At 38.9% G+C, this 17,716-nt stretch overlaps 2 protein-coding genes across 2 annotated transcripts; one reads left to right on the plus strand and one right to left on the minus strand.

Moving 5' to 3' along the window:
- Nucleotides 1-1,735: 1,735 nt before the first annotated feature.
- Nucleotides 1,736-6,979, plus strand: clec3bb (C-type lectin domain family 3, member Bb). Its single transcript, XM_084422835.1, has 3 exons — nt 1,736-1,895; nt 2,514-2,618; nt 6,037-6,979. The coding sequence occupies exons 1-3, from the start codon at nt 1,805-1,807 to the stop codon at nt 6,417-6,419; spliced, it is 579 nt and encodes a 192-aa protein (XP_084278961.1). The 5' UTR covers nt 1,736-1,804; the 3' UTR covers nt 6,420-6,979.
- Nucleotides 6,980-7,499: 520 nt separating this feature from the next.
- On the minus strand, nt 7,500-16,406 carry cdcp1b (CUB domain containing protein 1b). Its single transcript, XM_084422833.1, has 10 exons — nt 16,138-16,406; nt 15,901-15,983; nt 12,905-13,117; nt 12,456-12,815; nt 12,005-12,370; nt 11,677-11,874; nt 10,347-10,724; nt 9,840-10,196; nt 8,549-8,636; nt 7,500-8,464 (listed from the first exon to the last, which is right to left on the minus strand). Exons 2-10 carry the CDS (start codon nt 15,965-15,967, stop codon nt 7,909-7,911), a joined length of 2,583 nt encoding a protein of 860 aa, XP_084278959.1. The 5' UTR covers nt 15,968-15,983; nt 16,138-16,406; the 3' UTR covers nt 7,500-7,908.
- Between the last annotated feature and the right edge of the window lie 1,310 nt (nt 16,407-17,716).

Here is a 17,716-nt window from a genome sequence, read left to right on the forward strand (position 1 = left end):
GAACCATACCTATATACAAGAGTTTACAGAAAATGAGTGGAAATAGAACGACAGGAGGAGGTTGCGATCGCTCAACAGCCTATTTGTTACTCGTTGTGAATACGCAGGCCACAAGAAGTAATTACGTGGTTTTTTTTTGTTTTTTTTTGATAACTTTTACTCAGGACATGCTAGCTGGCAACAAAGGATTCCATTCATTGTGCTAAGCTAAGCTAGCGCCGACCCTGTCAAACTAAAACAATGCATGCACTGAGACAAAAATGCATTTACCCACCTATCTAAATGTATGAAAGAATATGAATAAGCCCTATTACAAAAAACGGTGGAGTGTTCCTTTAATTGCAGATGTTAGGAAAAAATAATGTGTTTGCATGAAAACGGAAGTTGCGATAGTCTTTTCTTCCTTATTGTGACGTATATCCGAATGAAACGGCTTCTCGAACAAGAACAAATGTAGGACGGGGCTTCATTTTGTCCGTGAGGAATTGATCGGATGGTGGTGGTTTGCTATTGGTGGATCTCATGTGAGTGACAGGTTGCCCCGTCCTCATCATCAGAGAAGAGAAGAGATGCTGCAACAGAGAGGGGAAGTGATTCTGATTCAAGATCAAGAGGCACATTCATTTAAAAATGAATGATGTGCACTGATAAATCATAATAAATACTGCAATATTCCATAAAAAATAAGAAGTGTCCATTTTGATTTCATGGTGACTTCACAGACTTGTGTGGAGCTGGAGCTGGTGTCTCTTCTGCCACGTGTCGTCTGAGGAAGATCTGAGCACAGCTGCTGCGAGCCTGGATCTATTCCATCCCATAATCACTTTGCTTCTTCCTCTGGCCTGAATGCATAACAAACAGCGGGAATCACTGCACAGATAACAACCTCATACACCAGAAGTATGCATGATGGGAAATGTGTCCTGATGAGACCTTGAATGCTCCTGAGTGTGCTCTGAGAACCGGCTCTTCTGTGCAAGTTACAATAGGGATCCAGTTTTATAATCTGCTATATAAATCAAGGGGTTTTTAAATGAGAGAAAAACATTTTGGGGAGAGAAACCGGGCAAGGCAGTTTCTATTATTTATTATTGTTAATTAATTTGAAATATATATTTAAAACACACATATATAAGCACACACCATTATGTCCTCACAAAGATGGCATTATCCGAAATCCTTGTCCTTTTGGGGACATTTTTTGGTCTGCATGAGGAAACCAGCTTATAAATCACTAAATGATGTTTTTTGAAAATGTAAAAGTGCAGAAAGTTTTCTGTGATGGGTGTGTTTAGGTGTAGGGAGAGAGAATATACAGATTTGTAGAGTATAAAAATCATTATGCTGTGAGGTGTGTGTGTGTGTGTACTTGTACAACTATCTTTGTGAGGACCAGTTTGAGTTTTCGACCATTGGAGTGAGGACAAAGAGAGTGAAGTGAGGACATTTTGGCCGGTCCTCACTTTCTGAGACCCCTTTAAAGGCCTGTTTGAGGGTCAAGACTTAGGGATAAGGTTATAATGAGGTTAAGGGTCGGTTTAGGGTCAGGGGTCGGGTTAGGCACTTAGTTGTGATGGGTAAGGTTAGGGTAAGCGGCTAGAGACTGCATTGTGTAAATGAATGTCCTCATAAAGATAGATGTACAAGAGTGTGTGTGTGTGTGTGTGTGGTGAGGTGGGTGTGTGAGGACGTCACTCCTCCGCTCCTCTCAGGATGAAGAGCGACTGCTGCTTCCATTACAGCAGTTTTCCTGCGTGAGCTGGACTGAGAAGCAGAGATCTGTCCTCGCTCTCCAGACTTCACCATGAGACTTCTTCTGTTCGCGGTCCTGCTGCTCCTCACACACACCTCACAGCAGCAGAACACTTCCAGAAAGAAACCCAGCGCTAAGAAAGGTAAGACTCATTCTTGTCTTCAGTTAGATCATTTATTCTTTGGTTATTCAAGCTGAAAGCTGTTGAGAAGGTTCAGAGAGCATCACTTGAAACGCAAGTTGCTGTGTGAAGAAAATAAGCATTGACATGTTTAATACATTTGGATGTTGTACATTGTTGAAAAAATCAGTTACAAACAAACAATTATTTTATGTCACTAAACTAATGTAATAAAAAAATATTAAATATATAAAAATATGAACAAATTACAAATAAAATCTATTTATTAAAATACTATAGCATTAAGAAAAAAAGAAAACAAATGAATTTAAAATGCATCCATGCATTTAACTTTTTATTTTTGTAATTCATGCATGTGCTCTCTGTACAATTAATTTATTACATAAAATATAATAATAAATAAGGATATACATTGTATTAAAAAAACAAATTAATTATTGTAATTCATCCATGCATTTTGCTGTTTTTTATTTACATTTCTTTCAATTTTTTTTGTAATTCCCACTATCCTGATTCTCTTAACTGTAACACTAAAAAAGGCTTGATTTTCAATATAACTGAGTATCATTTATTATTTCTTTGATGTGATTTGGGGTGGTTGTTGATTGTCCCTGTCAGACTCGGACGCTCGAGCCAGCGTTGCTCTGGAGGACCTTCAGCAGCAGATCAAAGACATCGTGGAGGAACTGAATCTGGTGAAGGAGCAGCAGGCTCTGCAGACGGGTGAGAGCTACACACCTCTACTCTATCCGCGTTACTCAAGCATCCAGACAGCCTGGCTCGTCTGTTTAACTGTAAAAACCTAAAAATGAACACATTGTACCATAGACTGGCGTATTGTTTGGATTAGTTTGTCCACTTGCATAAGACACATGGCCTCCAGATCCACATGTGGCTTTTGATGATTCTTACAGCTTGTGTTTTCCATGGAGAACATAGAGACAGATGTAATTCAGTCTTTGATCTATGAGATGTTCAGACAAACATGTCATATTTTATAAGATTATATGGCTAATAATTTAAAAACAAAAGCCAAAAATCACTCTTATTAGTTGCCATTCCAGGCCAAAGCGACAAGTTTGTTTAAAGCCATATTCTGCACTTTTGTATCATTTTATGTAAATAAAGGTTTCCTGCACCAAAGTCAGTCATAATTTAATCTTAAAATGATCGTTTCCCACTCACCCTTGCTATTCACCTTATTTTTAACGGAAATACGGACGCAGCCAGTTGACGGTATTTTGTGCGAGACTTCCGGTAAGGCACTTCCGGTCACTGGCGAGCGTTGTTCGTAACAACAAACTCATCGTTATGGCTTCGAGGAAGACCGGGATTGTTTGTGCAGTTAGAGGTTGTCATAATAACTGGCACAAAAGAAAGATTTACTTGGAGCAGGAGTGTTTTAATCATCGAATTATTGACATTTTAATAATCAGGCGCCCTATACGACCGGCGACACACTGGCTGCGTGGCGTTTCTGTTGCGTGGTGTTTTCTATGTCTTTGCACACCAGAAACGTCTCTGACGAGGCGTTGCTGCTGCTAGGTGACATGATAAGCCTCATTGGTGATATATTCGACATATGGGGAGAGAGTTGTGGAAGGCACTTAATGTTAAACATAAATATATAGAGGGTTTTCACCTACGTCACGATTTGGTCAGTTACCCGGATGCGCGGCCATATTGGAGGTACTCGGATGTAAACAACGGCATGGATTGCACTGTTTATGTACTATTGAACACATTGTTACACTCATTTCTGATGTCTAAACCACGGGAAAAACACATGGAAGCTGCGAAATCATATAGAGAAGGACTTGGTAAGCAGGAAAGAGCTCAAAATTTTGACAAACTTAAGGTAATATGTGGTAAAGATCTGAACGAGCTAGCTTCTCTAGTCCTTACTTCTTTTTCGTATCCCGACATTGGCTACGTTCAGATTGTCAGTCCAAAAAAAAGCACATGAAATCAGTTTCAAGCTACATCCATATGTGGTTTAATATCCTATTCAAATCACATATCAGGAAATCCACCAGTCTGAACGCTCTTTCTCGTGGTTTATGTGACTTTCTCACGCCACGTAAAATATAAACATCAGACGTTGTTATAGGGAACATGCTGAAAGTCGCTGCCGAAACAAGGTTGTGTTGATGCAAAGTGCCGGACGAGCAGAAAATTATTATTTTTGAAAAGTATTTTGAAACCGGCGCAGATGAAAAAGAGTTGTGCATACAGTAACCTACCAGCCTCCTACAGTTCTGCAGCTCGAGACGCAGTAACGTTAGTCCAGCGCGGCGGCTATACATTTCCATATTGTAAAATTTAAATAAGAAAACATTTATATTGCAAATGCAAACCTCTCCATCAACGCAACATCATTGCCGTATTGTCAAAGAGCTGCGTGGACACACAAATCGGTTCTGAACAGTTGCAATACAGTGTGGAGTGTGGACATCATTTTAGATCATATTCCAATCGGATACAAAGATAATCGGATTGACAGTGTGTATGTACCCATAGTTAACTATTATACGTCAAAATTTTAGCCATAGTTAACGCTTCATTTACACATGTGGCTGATGCTGTGCCTCTCTCAACCACAAACGCCATCTTTCATCAGTTTTTTGCACTCTTCTCTTTAACTTTCGGCAGTCTATAGAACTAGAAATGTTTTTTCTCGGTGCGACCGATGAGTACAGACCAAAACTTGACCATTTTTCAGAAGCAATAATCAGCCAAATTTGCGAGTCCGTTCAGTTCAATGGCACTGTTTACGTTCAGTGCCTCCAAAATGGCCGACTTCCGGATTGATGACGCGTCGTGAAAACCCTCTATAGCAGCAAAGACAACGTCGGCAGTATTGACGGCAAAATAGGCTACAGAATATTTCGTTCTGTATTGACAGGTGCAATATTTGAAAATCGATAATATATATGTATTTTTTTTTTTACATTTAGGCTATATCTGCATTTATGTCAAAACCTAAATTCAAACATCAAAATGTCATTAATATGTATTCATATCAAAATGACATACAAACATATTTTCCTATTCTATTTTGCCTGGAAACGCTTCCAAAACGCTTCCGTGTTGCGTGAAAAATAGGCATCGATTCTATTTCTAGCATGCACGCGTTTTCCCTGAGACGCGCGTCACGCAGTGTGCAAGCTCTAAATAACCGGTTAACATGGGAGCCGAAATAACGGACACGCCACGCAGCCCATTTGAAGAAACGACCGTATGTTTGTTCTTTTCATTTCGTGAACACAAGACCTACAAAAGACCACCCGATACCAGAAAAGTGGCTGGGCTACGAAGTCTGAATAAAAACTCCAAGGAGAAACAAAATCATTATAGTAACCCCTGTATAAAATCTAGTCATCATGGCATGATCATCATGGCATTTATTTTGTATGATTTATAATTATTTATAGCCATCTATGATCTACTTATTGCTATCATGTGCTTTGGTTGCATTCTGATGACATTATTAATACATTTGACATGTCAAAATAGCCTACCTCCATAGATATATTAACTTAGTCCAGCGTTGGCTCGACCGTGTTTAGGGCGGTGCTGAAGGCGCCGGCGAAGTTTTGGGAATCTGCCAGCTAGATGCATGAGTGTTTTCAACCAGGTCCAGTACCCGACCTGGGTGAGGCGGGGCTTTAGTTCTTTGTTGTATTCATCTGCTAAGGCATGTGTAACATTTTTCTGTCAACTCTGCATAATCCTTCGCAATCGATATCGTTAGTTAGCCCAGAGAAGCGAGGAAACGGAAGTGCCGCACAAAAACCGGAAACTGGACCCATATTTACTTCCGCGTTCGAAAATAAGGTGAATTAAACTGCCTGTTTTCTGCGCCTGAAGATATATGTAAATGACCTCTGTTGTGATTGGCTGACCTGTGCGTGTGGGCGTGTCTCACACGTCCGTGTATCGGGAAGGGAGGGGCAAGTTGCAGGTGTTAATATCTAAATATGGCCAGTCATGTATGTTATTAATGAGCTCAAAATGTCCTGGGTTTTAACTTTCACTTTTGTATTTTAAAAAAGGACAACACACACTTTTTTTTTTAACTTTTTTTTTTTATTATGAGTCATTTAAAGATCGCAAACACTGTTTCTTTATTCTCCTCTAGTCTGCCTGAGAGGCATAAAGATCCCCGGCAAGTGTTTTCTGGTGGACACCGTGAAGAAGCGCTACCACACGGCCAACGAAGACTGCATCGCCAAGGGAGGAATCCTCAGCACTCCGCTCTCCTCCGACGAAAACACGCTTCTCCGTGATTATGTGCGCCAGAGCCTCGGACCAGACGCTGAAATCTGGCTGGGCGTAAACGACATGCAAATCGAGGGCGTGTGGATGGACCAGACCGGCTCAAACATCCGCTACCAGAACTGGAAGCTCCCGGAGCCTGACGGCGGCCTCGCGGAGAACTGCGCCGTTCTCTCCGGCGAGAAGTGGCTCGACGAGCGGTGTCGTGAGGAGCGGGCCTCCGTCTGCGAGTTCAACATCGTCTGAGATCATCCAGCGTGGCGATCCCCTTGACCTTAGCTGTCCTTTCCATTGCACAATCCTGCTTGCATTGTGTTTGCTCCGTAATTGTATATTTTTTTATCTTGAGGAGACCAAAGATTGTCACTTTAGCTACTCCATAAAAATGTTCAGATACAAAAGCTGAACTATAATCAAAGATCAAGAACACAACACTGTAATAAAGCACATTTTTGGACAGTCTCCGTTAAGATCCAGCCAAAAACACACACTAACTAAACAAACATTATTGAATCCAAAATCAGATGTTCTTTTAGTAAGAAGTGCAGCCACCTGATAAAATCCAGCAGAACGATGATTATTTCAGATAGCTAGCTTTGTTACTTGTTTATTGTCTAACAAACTAATGTCTAGCCTGATATAACCTGAACATATCCTTGTATCTCAATAAAATGTTTATCCAATATGTGTGTGTATAATATTTCACACATTTGGTGTAAAACAGGCCCATGTAAAGTTCTGCAGAAAATGTATATGCCCATAATTTATTAAATATTTTGGCTGATTTTTTTTACGCATTCACCTACAATTGAGTGTTGAATTGTCCGATCCATGTATCACATTTTACCTTAGGATGCACAATATTGGTTACTGGCTGAGATTACAGATTTTCAGTCAATATTAAATATTTTATTTTGCATGCTCATTTCTGCCAATTTTTTACATTTAGATTGCCTTGCATCATCTAACACTCACTCAAAGGCATAAACCATGTTAAATGTAAGCTTTAATTAAATGAATATACATTTTTATAACTGATGCCTACATTTACTTGTATTCTTTTTAATTTATTAAGAAAACAGTATACTTTAATATCAGCCATTTATCAGTTGCCAGGCATGACAATAATTATTAGTTTATCAATATCAGACCGAATTTTTAAAATGGTGCTTCCATAATTTTACCATGTAAAATGCATAATACCTTTTAACATCTAGTTTTGCTGATTTTTCCCCAAATCCATTGTGGGAAATATGAAAAATGTCTTAATCTGTTCTGTGTGTGGTTATTTTGACTCTTTATATACATTCTAAACAGGGAAGAACATCTATTAAAATATCTGAGAATTTATTTTAGAAATGCACAACGAAAATATACAGAATTGAAAAACAGAAACATGTATGAAACCTGTAGCCTGGAGACAATCACAGTTAAAACAAAACAATTATCCAATAGAGAAAGTCATGGCACACTTCCATGAACGGATTCAACTCTCAAACGGCTTAATTCTGTACATTCAGGCTAAAAGGCCTTAAAAAAAAAATCTTTAAAACCAAACTTTTAATAAACTATACATGCAAAATACACCTGTGGCCACTAGGGTGGCAAAAGAGAGCATCAATTTTACACAACAACATTGTCTTTGTGTGCGCATTTTTTTAGGCTTGTAGCCAATAGCTTTTCTGCTCCCCCAATAAAATCATCATATGAATCCACTCCGCATCTGGCTTTATCCTCAAATTGCCTCCTCGTATTCCGGCTCAGCATTGGAATCAGTGTCCGATTCCATTTGTGGTCGTAGTCTGGATTCGTCGGCAGACAGGCGAATGGGATTTATATCCCCGAAACTCTTGAAAGTGTGCAGCTCGTTATCTATCATCCTACGATCTTCGAATCTTAAGCTACCCTGTGATACCAGTGGCGAACGAGGCCTCGGGAGATTAAAGGTGTTGGACGGGTTTAGGAAAGGCTGATATGCATCTCTATCTCCTCCTCTTCCTTCCATCGAATACTCAGCGGACGAATCCTTAGCCGACGGGATTGAGTCCGAGGGTCCCGTGAACGGACGGTACGCGTCCACCTGATGTCCGTTGCTCCAGGCTCCGTTGTCGACCTCTGCTGGTTGGTTCTTGTCCGCAAAATTTCCGTACATTGTTGCGTCATCAATGGAGGCGTAGACGTGGGACTCATTGTCTGCTCTGGATTTTGGGAAGGTGGCGTTACCCGGAAGGAAAGGTTTCCCTCTGGGCAAAAAGATGGAGGACCTATTGGTCTTAGTGTTGTTTTTCCTTCTAAAAGAGAAGAAAGTTGTTTGAAAATGTATTTCATTGTATTTTAAAATTCATAAGAGAACACAGAAGAAAATTCAGACTCACTTTCGAATGACGCACACAACTATAAGTGTGATGATTAGTAGCAAAAGCAGAACGCCGACTACAGCCAAGATAGTGCTCAGGAAGTTCTCTGTTTGGGGAGGAAAAAAAGGAATGATTATCTGATTATCTTCCATTGCAATACTTCTAACAACAATAACACCAAGTATAGTGTGATCAATGCACAAATGAAGACAAAATGTCCTTGCACAGTCCGAAATTCTCGTCCAAAATTTTTGCACTTTAAAAAATAAACACGACCTCACGTTTCAATCACGTTTACACACTGCCTCTGAAACTTTCGTCTGTCAAAAAAAGAAAAATCAAATCGGGTTCGATTTTCTACGTATTTCGCATCTGTAAGAGCATTTTGAGAGGTGTTTTGACCCTTCGCTAAGCCACGCCCTCCTTAGTTACTGTTGCTAAGCCTGACAAGCTTTCGCGCCTGGCATGTCTATTACAGTATGCATGCACCGGTGTGTCAGACATTCCTAAGGAGATAATTAGTAATTTTTTTGGGCGAACAGGTGAAATATCTGAGAGAGCAAGACAAAAGGGACAGCAGTACGCATTCGAGGGATATATCCACGACATAATATGTAACCGATTAGAGAATAGTTTCATCAAAATTGAAGCTAAAGCCTATAGGTCCCAGCGCAAGCAGCAGCGCCTCATACGCTGACCATTCAAATGGGAAACACACATATTGAGGACCAGCTATGTGCATGCACAGCAGGGGAAGTGAAATTTGAAAATAATCTAATACTTGTAAATCAAACAGCTTATCCATAAATCTAGTAGAATAAACACAAGGCATTAGCCTGACCACTTTGCAATGATAACATTCTCCCGCTTATATGGTTAGCGCCTACTTAGCCAGGCTACTGCTCACACGTCGTGGAGCAAACGTAGGTGTTTTTGTTAATCCTGTCGACATTTAGTTGTGAATGGGGCGTCCCACACTGCTAGATCCACGCCCAGCATTTCTCCCCTTGTGTTTTAGGTTTTAGGTTTCGGGAAGGGAAAAAATTCCACCCGCATCCAAACTTTTAGAATACCGGGTATCAGATTTGCACAATCCATACGCACAATGCTTCGGCATGTTTCCCTCGCTCGAAAGCTTGCCAGACCTCCCACGCTTAGTTACGGTTGCTAAGGCGGTGGCGGTTTTCGGGCGTGGCTTAGCGAAGGGTCAATTCAGAGCCATCGAATGACAAATACGAAAAAACGCATATGAAAATTTCGGACTCAGTGTGCAACGCCCTAAACTCTGAAATGAAAACGTTTTGCTCACTGGTTTCCTTGTACAGAGTGACCTTAGAGAGCACAGAGAAGTGTTCGCTCTTGGGCTCGCAGTTGGACATGTTCAGGTAGAAGCTCTGCTGTTGGATGATGGTGTTGGTGAAACTCTGATCTTCTCTCCAGGACTGTGTTTGGCCTCGTGAGTCCAGCGGTCTGATCGCGATCTCCGTGTGGCCCGAGTCGCATACGGGCTTGCTGACGTTGGAGAACTGCAGCTCAGCCCTGTGCTCTTGAGGAACGCTGACGATCCACGTGACAGACGAGGAAGGATTCATGCCATCGGGCCAGTTGGGCGTCGCAAGGTACATGGATCCCGAAGCCAGTGGAGATACAGTGTAGATTACATTCTCTGTGAAGAAAGCAGGAAGACAATGCTATGAGACTCAACTCTATTACAATAGAAAAACAATATTATAGTTTTACAGTGTTTTTGATCAAATAAATGCAGCATTCTTTGAAAAACATTAAAGGTAGTAATTATTCCAAACTTTATACTTACCAGTGATCTCTGGACTCATGGTGACTCTTAAGAAAATTTCTTTCTCCTGGCTCAGGTCTTTTATCATGTTAGGAGTTACGGTAATGGAAACGTTCCCTTTGACTTGGATTTTTTGGATTGCGCCTTCAGCCGTAGAGCAGAACTGGCCGATGGTGGAGCCGTCAGTCTCGGAGACCAGCAGAGAGACCCTCTCCTTACACTCCTTGTCTGGGACAGACTGGTGCAGGTTTATTTTAGGGGATGTGAGATCCACGGTGCTTTGATCGAGCACACGGAGCAGCCAGGTGAACTGGTGGAGGGGAACATGCAGACTGGGGTCCAGCGTGGGAATAGAGAGGGACTGGTGTCTGGTGTCAAGAGGAGATGCCCTCGGACAATCTAGAATTGCATGGAGGAAAGAGACAATCAAGATAATGTGGAGAATGAATCTGTCAAGATTATGATTTCATGACTGTCATCTATCGGTCTGTTTGTCTATCTATCTATCTGTATCTATTTATCTCTATCTATCCATCTATCTATCTGTCTGTCTTTCTATCTATCTATCTATCTATCTATCTATCTATCTATCTATCTATCTATCTATCTATCTATCTATCTATCTATCTATCTATCTATCTATCTATCTATCTATCTATCTATCTGTCTGTCTGTCTGTCTGTCTGTCTGTCTGTCTGTCTATCTATCTATCTATCTATCGGTCTGTTTGTCTATCTATCTATCTGTATCTATCTATCTATCGGTCTGTTTGTCTATCTATCTATCTATCTATCTATCTATCTATCTATCTATCTATATATCTATCTATCTATCTATCGGTCTGTTTGTCTTTCAATCTATCTATCTATCTATCGGTCTGTTTGTCTTTCAATCTATCTATCTATCGGTCTGTTTGTCTTTCTATCTATCTATCTATCTATCTATCAATCAATCAATCAATCAATCAATCAATCAATCAATCAATCAATCAATCAATCAATCAATCAATCAATCAATCAATCAATCAATCAATCAATCTATCGGTCGGTCGGTCGGTCGGTCTGTTTGTCTTTCTATCTATCTATCGGTCTGTCTATCTTTCAATCTTTCAATCTATCTATCTATCTATCTATCTATCTATCTATCTATCTATCTATCTATCTATCTATCTATCTATCTATCTATCTATCTATCTATCTATCTATCTATCTATCTATCCATCCATCCGTCAATTTGAGACTACACCTGAAGAGTCAAAGCCAGACCAAACAAAGCATTTTTTCCATGTCTAAATTGTGTTCATGTGACAGTCCACTGCGCATGTGTGCAGCATTTATGCGCTCCCAGTTACCGTAGGTTTGGGTGGCCGTCAGCTGCAGGTCCTGCACGGGGCAGTCGAGGAAGGACAGGTCAGCTTTGGTGCCCGCAGGAACCACTATTTTCTCCTGCGCCACAGAGTTCAAGCTCATTTCACAGTACGACTCTGGGTTTTTATTTTCTATTTGCAGGCTCAATCCCTCCTCTTTCCGGAGATCCGCAGTGCAAAGATCTGGACAGAATAGCAAGACAAACAGCGTGCTATTTATCTGCAACTTTAAAGCATGACTTAATCAAGATCAGATACCCTAAATAGCAATATTATTTCAGACACAAAACCAAATCTACATGCTTCTCCTTACATGGTGTCCCACCCCTGAACACTGTCACGTTTATGTTCAAAGAAAGTCCAGGAACATCTTTTTTTGGTTCACAATTGGTAAGAGTCAGGCTGAAATCTCCCTGTTTATTGATCGGCTGAATGTCCTTTGGTTCCTTTGTCAATGTAGTCTTGTCTGCCAGTGTATAATCAACCAAGACCTTTTTATTTCTGCATACTGGTGGAGTGTAATGTTGAAAGAGAACTGTAAAATTTTGCATGGGCTCAACAGCAAAGTTCCATTTAATTTTTTCTTCATTGTAGTAGCCTGTGTCGTAATTTGGTGTGAAGAATTCAGCAGATGACAGTCCTCTGGGCAGCTTGACGTCCACCACAACCAATGTTGTTGCTGCAAAGAACAAGAAATAAAATCATTTCCAATCAAAAACGAAACACTCAAGAAACAGTTCTTGTTCCACATCACTTCTTCTAACCTTTTGTATCCGGTCCTATGGACACTTTGAAGTCAGATGGGTTCAGGTCTGTACCTTTGGGAACCTCCAGAGACACACGTCCTTTAAACAAGGCCTGGATACGACTAATGGTACCGTTCCGACAAAACGTGCCGATGGAGATGGTACCTGACCGCTGGTATGTAAACATGGTGTAGGTGTGTTTGTCTGGACAGGATTCTGAAGGCTTGATCTGTCTCATTCCTGGAGCTGGAAAGTCCAGTTGAAACATCTGGTTTGGTTGAACCTTCAGATCCCAGTTGAAGGTTCTGCTGAACTCCAGGAATCGTGTCGAATCCGGATGCGTTGCAATGATGCTGCAGGCTGTGATTGGCGAACAATCTGTGATTGGAATAAAAAGTAAAGATTTAGTGTTTTACAAGGTGATTTTTATCAAATGGATAGTTCAGACTCTACATTTTGCTACTCGCCGATTTTTTGGTTGATCTCCACATTAAAGACGTCGCCCGGCTGAGAGCAGTTGAAAGTCACGATGGTGGGCCGAGCTTCAGTGAGTTCCAGCTTGGAGTTGCAGGTCTGAGATGGACCTTCATCCTTGCACACATCACAGTCCAGATCCTGAGCCTTCTTAATGAATTGTACTGTGGTGCCAGGGTCAGGGGTCACCTCAATTTTATGACATTCTGAAAAAATAACAAACATATATAATATATATATATACTGTATATATAAATATGGGGTGTAATGGTTCTCAGTATAAAAGTTCACAATAATAAAAAAATAAATGCTTTAAGCTTTGCGCTTGAATGGACAAATTCGCACAAAAATGATGTCAACATGCCCGTCTTGGAAAGTATCACTAGAAATAGTCAGTTATGTCTTAAGTGAATGCAAACAGTTGAGAAAGAATGCATGTGCCTAATATTCGTGTTTTATTCGTATATGTGTTTTCAATGTTAATCAAACAACAAAAGACAAAGAGAAAATCACTCACTGCTCTTGACTGAATAACTTTTGTAACTTTAATAATGATTCATTTTTATTTAATTTATACAGTGAAGATTATATGCAATCATGTTGTTTTACATTTGATTACAATTTCTGTACCTGAAAACTACTGTTAGATACCTAAATAACCTGAAAAGCGCTGTTTATTTTATTTGTATCTTTGCTCTTTTGTATTTATTTGTGCAGTTGGTTGCAGTTTGACTATTTTTTTCTTATTTTCTTTATTTTTATTTGACAGTAGCTCTTTTTTTCCTGAACATAGCACATACCAAACCATACCGAAACCGTGACCCTAAAACCCTGATAAAGACTGAACCGTGAGTAATTAAAACCTTTAAACATATACATATATGTAGACATTGTATGTAAATGTATCATACTCGTATCACACTGTGAACCCAAAACTGAGGTACGTATCGAACCGTGGCTTCCGTGTACCGTTACATCCCTAATATATAGCCTATATTAAAAATAAAATATAATAATCAATACTAATTAAAAAAATAGGCCCCTATTAAGAACCATTACTTTCTAAACCTTGTCCATTTGCTAGATTCATTGGCAGTTGGTTTAATATTATTTTTGCTTTGTGTGAACAGGCCTATAAGGGCTCATCCCATTAGAAAAAATATATTTAAATATATAAATAAATATACATGGAGAATGGATGGATACATTGAGATGATTTTATTTTAATAAAATTTTTATTAAAATACAATTAAATTGAAATATAAAATATATTAAACAAAAATAACATGTAATAATATATCATCAATTATTCATAAAATGAGGCCTATTCACATTAAGACATTTTTTTTTTCAAAACTTTTCTATTTTGCTGTTGATTTGAAACGACTTCTGTCTGTGTTTTGTATGTATGACTTTTTATTAACATTTGGTGTAATTTATTATTTTTGCTTTGTGTGAACAGTCCTTTATATGGACTCAATCTATTAGGAAAATGATGCAATACAAATTAAAATCAAAAACTGCTCTTGAGAGATCCAAAACCCTACAAAAGTTACTAACCCTACAAAACAATCAATATGGAGCCATGAGAAAGAGCAGCTCGGATGAAGCAGAGAGTTTAACCCACATAAAAGCAAACAGAAACACAAAGGACTGATTCAGGATTTGAACAGGAAGAGGTCATGAGCGAACACAGCCGCACATTACACTACACATGTCAGGCATTCTGGGATCTTCCCTGATTACATCAAGGAAACGAGCACCTTGCCCATATAATAACGTTGCAGAAGGTTAGGTGCATGACAGCACATATCCATATCCATATGCGTCATTATTAGAAATTAGTCTTAAAAATAAACAGGTTGGTTCTTAAAGTGAAGTCTTTGCTCAAACGCTGGTAGGCCTACATATGCATTAATATCTTGTACCACACTTGATAGACAGACAATCTCAAGTTTCAACATGATTTTGATTGCACACTAACTGACTTTCAACAAGACACAAGCAACCCAACAGCAGCGTCTCATATTACTCCATAAGAATGACAACCTCTGCAAATATTTACTCATGTTTGTGACAGCAACAGTCAGCGGACACACACTCCTCCAGCCTCTAACCTGAACCAGGTTAACATGTATCAGCAACTAAATCAGGCTGTTTGTTTAGTGGCATAACTGGTAAAGGTGTGAGGGGAAGATATGCAACGCAAATCGCAAGTTTGTTTGTACATTTTCTGCTTTAGTCATGCATCTTTGGCATTACAAAACAACTTAATCATGAACTGACACCTAGCCTATGTCTGCACAAGAAAATGTGCAGAAACAAATAAATAAATCACACTTTCGACCCATTTTAATCATTTAAAACCATTAATACATCAGCAACACTCTGAAGGTCACTTTCAACACTGTGGAAATGAAAGTCTACTGTCTCAAAAGCTGAAATGTCAATAGAAAAGCAAACAACAGTTGACATTTTCAGATATGCATTTCACGTGGAGAAAACAGAGAAAGCCTTATGTTTTTCCCTCCCTGCCCAAGAGCATGTTACAGCAAACTGCCCTCCATTTGTACAGTAACAGATTGTTGGTCAATAATTAACTAGATATTTTTCACAGCAGCTGTCATAACTCATAATTGCAAATGTGTTCATTTTCATAGGCCATGATTGAGGCCGGATTCAGTCCTACTGTGAAAAACTCTCTCATTTTATATTTCAATAACGATTTTATATAAATAAACACCCAGCATACATTTAATTAAATTAATTGTCTCGTGCTAAATATTTTAAACAATACACACCTAATACTGTATGTTCATAAACTGTCGTATCATGAGGGCTATCTGACACATATAAGCTCTTTATATCAAATATTTTTATTAATTTCAATAGATAAAACATTAAAACCTGGTAAAGGATAAATAACTGAAACATGACAGTGACGAGGATGTTTAAACGTGTTTGGGGTGGTGCTTCTCTGAAGACTCACCTGAGATTTTGTGAATCTGCAGTAAAATCAATCCAATGAGCACAGGAACCACACACGAGCCCATCATTCCCCTTCAGAGGTTCCTAAACTTTTCAAAATATGTGTTTGTGTTTTAAAAATCGTTTGATTTAAATCCTTGGATCGTGCATGGTGGATTGAGTTAGTCTGACCGCACCGGCGCTTCCTGATTCTGAGACCTGTTGTGCACGCAGAAGGGCGTGTGCGCGCGCAACTTACCTGTCCAAACTTGTGTTCAGGATCATACAACAGCTGAGAAATGCGATTGCATTATTCAAAAAAACAGTTTCACTCACAAGAAGCGAAGATTTAAAGTGATAAATCCGAGAGATCTGACTTTAAAGGCACACAAATAAGATTAATCCTTTCATTTTCTTCGGGGACAAAATCCACTCGCTTCAACGTCTGTGATTTTTCAAGTTTATTAGATTGACTAACATCATTCTTTGCTTTTCCTCAGTCGAGATTGATTACTCAAGCACTTCAGCTCGATTTTCTGAGGACAATGATTAATATTCATGAGCCATGAGCCAAGTCTTCCTCCATTGGAAGGTTTTCGAAAAAAACGTCATCGTACATAATATTGATGAGCCAGGACTTCACCTTGATAGGATGCATATTTTAGCCTAGTCGTTTGTTTGCTACTAAAGTCGAAGGTGTTAACTTTGTAAAGTTTCTCTTTTTGAATAGCTACAAGGTACCGTTATATACGGATAATTGAATTCAGTAATTAATTTATGTTATAATATTATTATAATTTTTTCATTTGTGAAATGACTTATCTACTAGGCCTATGTGGCTAAATATCCTCTTGAAAATGTCTGAAATTAAATCGCCTTTCTATTCATGCAAATTCTTTTCACTAATATTGTGATTTCGTCTAATGAGTCCTAACCGTCCAAACACGCCCGCAGACGACAGCATTCCAGTCATGTCAATGTACGCAGCCCGGAGGAGCACAGCACTTTCATTAGGGAAAGAGTCACTAAAACACGAATAGATAAGAAGATTTCATAACCTATCCAACAGGTATCACAAGAGGCAACACTTTCATCATGTCGTTTGTTTCCCCCTTTCTGATCAAACCATTTACATACCATTAAAAACTATGTGAAAGCCGGAAATACATTATTGAAAAATGCATTTTTATGTATGTCATCGCAGATTGCTCATCAAAGCAGTCAAATAGAAAATCGACCATTAATGGTCTATTGTCTGATAAATGAACCCTGTGGTTACAGATTTCTAGGCCATAGCCTACAGCAAGGAGCATTTAAATGACAGTTTCTCACACATTAAAATCTATTCAAGCAAAACATCCAGACATGTTTCTGAAAGGCATAAATAATTCACAATCTTTTAAACCATTTTGCACAATGTCATGTGCTACAGAACAAATAGCATTCAATAACCAGCAGAAACTGGTCTGATTGGGAAATTCATCTCCTATAAATCTGTAAGTTTATGTAAACTAACATATAATAGTATATAATGTAGTAGAGTAATAGATAGATAGATAGATAGATAGATAGATAGATAGATAGATAGATAGATAGATAGATAGATAGATAGATAGAATGACAACAAAAAAATATAGGCCTACTCGCAATTACTCATATCTGAACTAGACTGATGTCATCAGTTCCATGTAATATCTTAGCAGGTCCATACACAGCTGTCAGTGATATATATATATATATATATATATATATATATAGCCTATATATATATATATATATATATATATATATATATATATATATATATATATATATATCATATGTCCATCAAAGGTCTT

Source organism: Rutilus rutilus (assembly GCF_951802725.1).
Source record: "Rutilus rutilus genome assembly, chromosome: 11".
NCBI classification, from domain to species: domain Eukaryota; kingdom Metazoa; phylum Chordata; class Actinopteri; order Cypriniformes; family Leuciscidae; genus Rutilus; species Rutilus rutilus.

Excerpts from the sequence above, each read along its gene's own strand:
- clec3bb (XM_084422835.1), top strand. The coding sequence starts at position 1,805 with ATGAGACTTCTTCTGTTCGCGGTCCTGCTGCTCCTCACACACACCTCA. Across the intron at positions 1,896-2,513 it reads GAAACCCAGCGCTAAGAAAG|ACTCGGACGCTCGAGCCAGC; the intron begins GTAAGACTCATT and ends TGTCCCTGTCAG. Across the intron at positions 2,619-6,036 it reads GCAGCAGGCTCTGCAGACGG|TCTGCCTGAGAGGCATAAAG; the intron begins GTGAGAGCTACA and ends ATTCTCCTCTAG.
- cdcp1b (XM_084422833.1), bottom strand. The coding sequence starts at position 15,967 with ATGATGGGCTCGTGTGTGGTTCCTGTGCTCATTGGATTGATTTTACTG. Across the intron at positions 12,816-12,904 it reads GGAGATCAACCAAAAAATCG|ATTGTTCGCCAATCACAGCC; the intron begins GCGAGTAGCAAA and ends TTCCAATCACAG. Across the intron at positions 8,465-8,548 it reads GTTGTGTGCGTCATTCGAAA|AAGGAAAAACAACACTAAGA; the intron begins GTGAGTCTGAAT and ends CTTCTCTTTTAG.